This window comes from Elaeis guineensis, chromosome 3 (genome assembly GCF_000442705.2).
Source record: "Elaeis guineensis isolate ETL-2024a chromosome 3, EG11, whole genome shotgun sequence".
In the NCBI taxonomy this organism is placed as follows: domain Eukaryota; kingdom Viridiplantae; phylum Streptophyta; class Magnoliopsida; order Arecales; family Arecaceae; genus Elaeis; species Elaeis guineensis.
The window spans coordinates 73908924-73917789 of NC_025995.2; the positions used below are offsets into that span (position 1 = coordinate 73908924).

Genomic DNA, 8866 nt, shown 5'->3' on the forward strand with positions numbered 1-8866 from the left:
GGGCGTGACAGAATATGAATGCAGGATATGAGACAATATAATAGAAAATCATGATACAACATCAAAAGTGCCTAGCAGAAATGTTTATTACTTGGGCTGGGCAAAGCTCAACCAACCCAAGCTTAGGCCATAGTAGACAAAGAGATAGATGATAGATAAATAAATAGATAGAAACCGCTGGGGGGGGGGGGGGGGGGGTGTTTGTTGTGGCGCAGCGAGAGAGAGAGAGAGAGAGTTTGAATTATGAAACTATAAGCATTATGAACAATTTATTTGCATACATAGTCGACGTTCTAAAATGATATCTCACACGAGAAGTTTGTTGACCTGAATAACCCAAACAATCCACTCTTCAGTTCTCATACTTGTGCTTTCATTTGGGAGACTTTCTCTCTGCCTCCAATTTATAAAACAGGCTTCCATCATATACAAGTCTCACAGTGTCCTTTTGAAGCAATCCATCTTTATCCTTAACAAGAGAGAATAAAATCTCCCACTCTGTCTGGCTAGCAACCCTACAGCAAATTTCAAAGTCAAATAGAATATTGGACTAGTGAGAATAACTTACATTTGCCTAATATATATACAAATAAAATTTTTAAGAAACAATTTCTAGATTCTGTTATAATTGAAGAAACTCACCATCCTTGGGTGTCATTAGGTTGTTGATTCGCCTTAAGCATCTCTTTCAACTCATCAGATGTCAATGCATTAGGATTAGTGTGTGCATGCTTTTGAAAGATCTCCTCGAATTTTTCAGGAACAAACCTAAAAATTGTATACATTATGTTCAGTCAACAATCTAAAATAAAGATTTTTATTATCACTTCTCTTAAGGTTTCTGGTAAAAGATACAAAGAAGCCTGACTTTTCTATTTGTGAATGTGAGACTTACAGCACAACATCATGCTATTAATTATATATATACTACAACCAATTGCTGTATAAATAAAGAGTTATGATAATCATTGATCTTGAAGACTAGCAAAATAATCTAGGATGATAATAGATTATCTATGCAATTACTTAAGCTTTTATCAGCCATATGATAGTGATTCATTGCAAAATAATATGAAAACTGAAATAGGGATCTTTATGACTGATACAACGAAGAAATAATTTGAAGGTTTCTTGATGGAAAATTTTAGTAATGATGTAATAAAGGTCTTGAAGTAGTAATCTAATTAAGGAGGGTGACCAAAAATCTTTTGATGTCGTATAATCTTTACTAATTATGCAAATAAATACCCTATAACAATTGTCCCAAGAATTATATTTATTAATCTTAATCACACATGAAACCTTGAAAAGAACTCTACAAATACAAAAGAATTTATATTCTCTAGGCTATAGTCAACATCATACTCAATAGGTAAAAACACGGGTGTCTACAATAATTTGACTTCCTCGTACAAAAGAACCATGTTGACCATTAATTTATACTCTTGGGAAGAGTTGAGTCATTAATCTGGTTACCTATACTATAAAAACTAGTCTTATGCTTCATTGGCCTTTTCAACATGCGCCTTAACATTTATAAACAAGGCTTAATACTTTTAACAGGCAATTTCTGAAGAAGAATGTATTTTCTGAAGAAGCATAATCTTGATATTCTTCCCCATAGTCTTTATTCTTTACAATCATTTGATCTCCACCCAACTCTATTTCAGGCACAATTTATTGCTAATATTAATCATTTTATTGGCAATAATTTTTCTCATCACAAAATAACTAATATTAGTGGTAATTTCACATATAGCCACAAAAAGGCCGTCACTAATACCTCATTCTCATTAGTAGATAAAGGAAATTTGGTGCCAAAATTACTTTTAATGATGAACAAGAGAGATCTCTACTAATAGTATTGTTTTTTAATTAGTGACAGCTTAAATTATTTTCACTAATAGTTATCATAATAGTGATGGTAATTTATATATCACCACTAATATTACACTTAATAGGTGTTGATAATAGCATCATTGTTAATATTGTAGTTTTTAGTGGCAACAAAATTCTAATGTCACAAATCATATGAGTCTTTATGGTGATATATTAATCATCGTCACTATTACAATGATATTGATGGCGATTTCATTTGTTGCCACTCATACAATGCTTTGGAAGATTTCTTTCTCTTTTCTTAAATATAGAATGAATCAATATTGTAAAAGTGTTAGCATTAATAATTGTTTCTTTAGGTATATGCATTAGAAATAAAATTTTGTCTTAACACCAATAAGTAATGGGCCAATCTAGGAGAAAGAAGATTTTCTCAACCCACAAAGTCAAATCTCATAAAAGAAAAATACAAGGAGAAAAAAAAATATAAATGTAGAGCTTATATCTCCTTTTCTTTCATTTATCTGAAACTAAGGTACACAATCTCTATTTATAATAGCAAGGTCTATTCTTGCATAATTTAAGTTGGATTCCTCTTCTTAATTTCTAGAAGGATATTTGTTCTTACACAATTTGAGCCAGATTCCTTTTTCTAATTCTAGTAGAATCTTTTTATCTAAAATAGACATGTCTAGGAAAAATATTATAGAAAAGACAAAATTTTTTAGTTGCCATATATAACATGATCTTCTATGGTGATGAGGCTTAAGTCGCCACTAGAATTATTAGTGATGATCATTTTACTCACAACCATTATAGTCACCGATAATAATTTTAGTGACGACATTTAGACTTTTTAGTAACCATTTTAGATGCTACTAAAAAGTTAAAATCTTATAGCGAATGATGCCAATATGGGTTGAATAGACCATTACTCATACTTGCTCCACAATTGATAGCTATATACCCCCTATTGCCCTGCACCCATCTCGTGATGAGGGGGCAAGTAAAGTTAGATGAGATGGGTCATAATGAATTGAGATGTGTAAAACAATAAAAATTATTTTTTTGCATAAAAATCCAACAAATAAAAAAAATAAAAGTATATCATGGCACATCATATAATATTAAAAAATAAGAGGCCATAATAAACCAAAATTTTCAACAACAACAGAAGCAACAAGTAGAAATATTGTTATTTAAAGAAGTCAGATGTCCCTTAGACTAAGGAAAAAAAATGAAAAACTAAGCATGTTTCTGATGGTGATTCATGTGACTAAACTTTCTCATTATCGATCATGGTACTTTCTTCTCTTTATCATCATAGCTATCAAGGTTTATATATAATTAGGTTGAGTTTGGAATGAGCAATGTTATTATTCACACCACCTGGAATTCACTATGGGTTTTAGAATGAAGATCTGTCAACAATGCTAATTCTAAATGGATTGGGTGAAATCAACCCCATTGGGGTTAGGTCAGGTTGGGTACTTAATTGGCGAAGTAAATTGCCACCCCTACAACACTTGCGAATTATGCCTTATTCAACTAGTTGCATAAAATGCATATTGAAATATGCAACATTTGGTAGACATCTTTTAAGTTCTTGGTTCTATCATTTGAGAAGGAGAGTAGCCTCTTGTAGGCAGTTAAGATTCCTTGATTTTCTGCAAAAAAAAATCTGAGTTGAAATACCAATATTACACTAGTGAAAATGATCATAATCCAAAGATCATGTAGTTTACATTAGAAAAGATGATAACGATCATATTAGCTGATGCTTAGGAGAATGGTCTTCAATTTTGTTATCAATCTAAAGGACTTGCTACCGCCTTCACTAGGAAATTACTTGAATATATACACTTGATAGGCTAACTGCATCATGCATGTTGTAAAATATTAATTGTTCTTGCTTTTTTTTTTCTTTTTTTATTTTGAGAATAAAAAATTAGTACAAATCAAAACTAGTGTTTGATTAAGACCCCTTTATGATGTGTGCTTGAAGATGATTAGGATATATTATCAAGGTGCCATGTAAGATTTCTAGCCATGGTGAAGATTGCTGAAATTTAAATAAATTGGCTATTTTGTCTGCAAATTGGGTTAGAATTTGTTCCTTTCCCATTTAACTCATCAAGTTTGATTCCAGACTCTGTATATGCACATATTAGATTTTCAGTTTGGTGTAGTTGGCACCCACGCAAAATTGAGGCCAGCAATTAATTGGAAAAGCCTCTACCTACTTTTGAAAGCAGGCCAAGAAGTTCTATTTCAAGAGATCATGAAACGAAGAGAGGTCGTCTGTTAAGCAAAAAAGCTTCAAGAAAAGGCTAAGAGCGGAAACAAATAATACAGGAAAATCAGAAAGTAATTTCCCTTAGTGCACTTTTCTTGGTGTTCTTTAGGACTTTGTTTTACTCTTTTTGTTATTACCACTAGAAAAGCTTCAAGGAGTTATTTGTAGGACAGCTTCAACTTGAATGTGAACCATGTACACATTTTTGTTCTTGTAATATGGATTCTGTTTATTTTTCTATAATTGCTATGGATGTCCTGAGCTATAGTTATGTATATACTTATATAAACACATCCTAAACATTTCATGGCCTGCATCCAGCTATTGGAAAAATAATTTGGGCATAAGACATTCTCAGTGTAGAATGCCCTGAGAGTTTTCCTTCTAGATAGCTCAAAATCCTTTCCTCCAACAACTTTTCATGAGGTTTCACAAGAAGCTATATACATTTGTTTCACATGATTTTGATTGGAGTTAAATGAATATACATATATAGGCATCTATCTTCATAGAAAATCACATATACAATATCTACATATCATTGATGGCTTTCTTTTGAATGGTAAACACCAATATTTTGATAGAATTGATGTGCAAATTCAACAAAGTGCTGTTCTTTTCGAATAGAATTATACTCTTGTAACTAAAAGCACTAACAAAAATTAAATTAATGATCTATAACCTACCTTCCCGTAGTGTCGTAGGCACCAGTGTCACTTCCATGTTTGCCTTTTGAATGTTGGCTACAAGAATAGGGAGAAGGGTTGCCGGTATTGTTCCCTATATATATATGGCAACAAGAAAAAGAAAAGAAAGTTAGTCACTTCACGTAACTGGATTTGTGAAAGCAACCAATAAAAATGAATTTGGCTTCCTATTGAAAATATAAAATGTCGAAATTTTGTGCGAGGCTCCGATGTACAATTTTTCCATAACTATTCATGTTGATCAAAGTCCCCATGTTGAGTGCTTTTAATTTTTCAAAGTGAGAGAGAGAGAGAGATTTAGGTGTAATTACTTCTTTATAGTAGATAACTCTGATTCATAAAATGAAATACTAGAAGGGCTAATCATGCTCAAAAAAATTCATGTACTGAACAAGTTTCAACATTCTAGCTTGTATGATTTCTATTTATTTGTTATACTATATTAATTTTCAAAATAATTTCAATTATGAACGTCATTAAGGTCAATAAACGAGTCATTGTTATAAATGAACCTTGATACAATAAACTTTAATTCCTGGTAGGTTTACAGATCTGGCAATCTTAATAAACGTAAATTTGCCTCATTATAAGTTATGTTTTAGATGACAAGCAAAAATTTATACTTTTAATATGGATTAGGCTAAGTCTTAGTTACTAGCTAGAATATTGTTGTAGGGTAGTCTTGGGGTCTTCACTCAGCACAACAGTATCATTCAAGGGGCATTTTGAGTCCGCTATGAAACAAAAATTTTTAAATGAGCTGATACTTGCTCTACTGCGGATGGGTTTAGTTTGTAAAGTTATTGGGAATTGGTCTAGTATTGTGGGCTGATGCTCCATCTAAAATTTGACTCGAGTTCCTCGGATTTATTATGCGGTGGAGTTAGAAGCCATAGACTTATCATATACATCAAGTACCAATTTTGCCGGAAGTGAAGAAATTAAGAGGGGGAGGGTGAGGACAAAAAGAGCATACATTGTTGGTTTTCGGGCTGAGGAAGCCATGAATCAAGACAGAGGACAAGGAAGACAAGGTAACACCGAACCCAATTGCACGAAATCCTAACAAACAATGAGAGATGCATTCATATTGGTCAGTCAAAAAAAAAAGATTACGTATACCACGAAAAACAGAAAAAGAAAAGAAAATGTTTGCAGGGGTAAATGAAATGAAATGAAAACAAAGGAAGACGAGAAGACCTTCGTATGTCTCTTTTGGATAGATGACCCCATCTTTGTTCCTATCAAAGAAGGACACGTGCTTCTGAAGTGGAGTCATGTCAGTTCCATTGTTCTCACCCTGCGCTTTAAGCTCTGTATAGCATGCCCAAGTTGTTAGCAGGGACTCACGAGATCATTTTGGTCACAAAGAAAAGCAAAATAATAAAAATAATAATTAAAAACAAACTGATGACTATAAGCTTAGGTAACCTGCTCTCAAAAGTTAATATAAAGTTCTCTCAGCAATTTGTGCCAGCTATAAGCAAAAAAATTGCATTAGTTCTGTCGTGACCGTAAGTATCCAAAAGACAACTGTAAAAAAATTATAGTGGCGTTGGCAGAACGTTTGCTTAGAAAAATGATCAGGATAGGAAGCAACGTATGGAGAGAGAGACAATTAGTAGGTTTATTTGTCATGTGAACCAACAGCAAGGAACATTGGACCCAACATGACAAAAGAAAACATAAGATTCCCCTTATTTCCACTGGGGGAGGGCTAAACTCCCTTAAAACTTCTGTCTCTTTGCTTCGGATTTGTTTCCCCTTCCCCACATCAACAAACAATGCACAACTTCGATCCCACTTAGAGAGAGAGAGAGAGAGTCCATAGCGCAGCTTTTATCACCAGCAAACGCCATGACCACATCTGGATATCAACAAGTTAGAAAAATGGAAAATTAAATGATGTATGTCGACGTCTGCATCGCCTGTGTCAATACACGCCTCGCCGGAAAACACCAGCATGGAGAGGGTGGGTCGATAATAAATGGAACAGAATCAAAGAAAAATAGTGCACCGATCTAACAACACCGTCATCCAAGAAGAGAGAGAATAAAAGAGAGGAAAAGACTGGCCCCTGCGATCAACCAGAAGAATCTGTGGATCGGTGGCCTTCTGTTGGAGTCTAAATGAATCACTAGGTCCCAGAAAACCACAAAACTGGCTAGAAAAGGCATCTTAGCTGCTGAGGCCGGATGATAAAAGGAGGTTGGAATCATACCTGAAACAAGGAGGAGCCAGAGAAGGCAGCGGGCATAGGATAATATGGCCATCTTCACTTAAGCATATAGAATATTTGACAAATGTCTCCTTAGCTCGATGGATGAAGTAGCTTCCGGAGCCACATATTTATATCTGCAAGATGATGGAGGAAACACTTTTATAATTTTTTCTATTTGCAAAGATTTAATATATGCGACAACATACCGTGAAGGTTATCTCATTGACAATTGCGTGGAGTACAGATTCCATATATCTTTATTTTCTATTTTTGCCTTTGCTTTCTTTTTCATCGGAAAGGAAAGGAAGGTAGAAACCCATATTTTCTTAAAAGTACAAAATGAAAATAAATTAAGCAATTTTTTACGTGCATACTCTCCTAAATATTAGAATTTATGTGAATATTTTTTTAAAATTGATATTTATATATATACCCTCCTAATCCATTAAGAAGTTAGTGGCTTCAAATTGAAATTATTGAATATTCTTAATGGGTGAAAATGTTAAAAAAAATAATTATAAAGCTTTGTTCTATTGTGAGAAATTCCATCACAGTTATCTCGTTTGTTCTCTGATACATATTAGATGTAGTTAAAATATGTCCATTTATATCGTATACTTGGAAGCTATAGGGAGATGCAGCCGGATTTTTTTCGGATATAGAATAAAGAATAAAGTTGTGGCAATAATAAAAGTGATGCATTTTTGACAGGATTAGAGCCACATCTATTAGGAAGGAGTTGGTGGAGTTAGGACTCATCAAGCATTATTCTTTATTATCAAATGGATATCGACAAAAGTTGGATGAATTAGTACATTGGTTAATTGGTCATCCGGATCAGGAACCAGATCGAGATCAGTTCGGGATCCGATCTGGATTCGGATTGAGATCCGATCCAGGATCCGGTCGAATCTGGTTCGGGATCCGATCCAAGATCGGTTCGGATCCTATTCGGGATCTGGATCGAGATCCAGTTCGGATGAATGCTAGGGATATTTTCTTTGTTGTTAATAATTTTTTTGTTGTCAATAGATATCGATAAATTTGGATGAATGCCAGGGATATTTTCTTGCTTGAATACCGAGCGGATGTTCAAAATTTTATTGAGTTTACATAGCATAAGGCTGATAGTTTAGTAGGATAAAGTATCCATGTAAGAGATGTGTCAATATGATATATCATCACATATCACTTGTTGAGGAGTATCTGCTATATTATAGTATGGACAAGAAGTATACTCGCTGGATATGGCATGAGGAGGATATTCAAATGAAGTTGTGCATGACAACGACGATATTAAAGAGATAGTGAGGCTGCTGAACCTGTCGAACATGGTGGTATAAGTTCACTATTGGATGTTTACATCAAGGTGTTCACTCAAATGTACCATGAGTACTAGTACATCTAAAGGCAGTTTAATCATGAACACAATATTAATGAGGTGGAAGTGACTTTAAATAGTTTGCAAAGCTTGTAAGGAATGTATGAGAGCCACTTTATCTAAATTATGTAAAGTTCTCCAAGTTAGAGTTTTTGTTGCTCCTTGAATTGATTTTGATGATTACAAAATATTTGAGGATTACTAATGATTTTGGTTTGAAAAAAATTTATTGTATTTCATGGGCAAAATCGTAATTTTATCAAGTTCTATTCGAAATCTCAAGAGCAAGAATAGAAGATTTGTGATCTATTGGAGGCAATTTTATACTTTTGGATGGATATGTTGATAAAAATTCAAGTTTAAAGAATTGGATCGACCTCCTGGGTCGACTCATGTCAAAAGGGACTGAACGACACACCATT

General features: G+C 33.7%; 1 protein-coding gene across 1 annotated transcript; it reads right to left on the reverse strand.

Moving 5' to 3' along the window:
- Positions 1–219: 219 nt before the first annotated feature.
- On the reverse strand, positions 220–7221 carry LOC105042104 (probable peroxygenase 4). Its single transcript, XM_010919205.3, is given in 7 exon segments — positions 220–515; positions 643–768; positions 4822–4870; positions 4873–4915; positions 5819–5904; positions 6043–6156; positions 7064–7221. Coding segments are annotated over 7 exon segments (612 nt in total). The 5' UTR covers positions 7116–7221; the 3' UTR covers positions 220–373.
- Positions 7222–8866: the final 1645 nt, after the last annotated feature.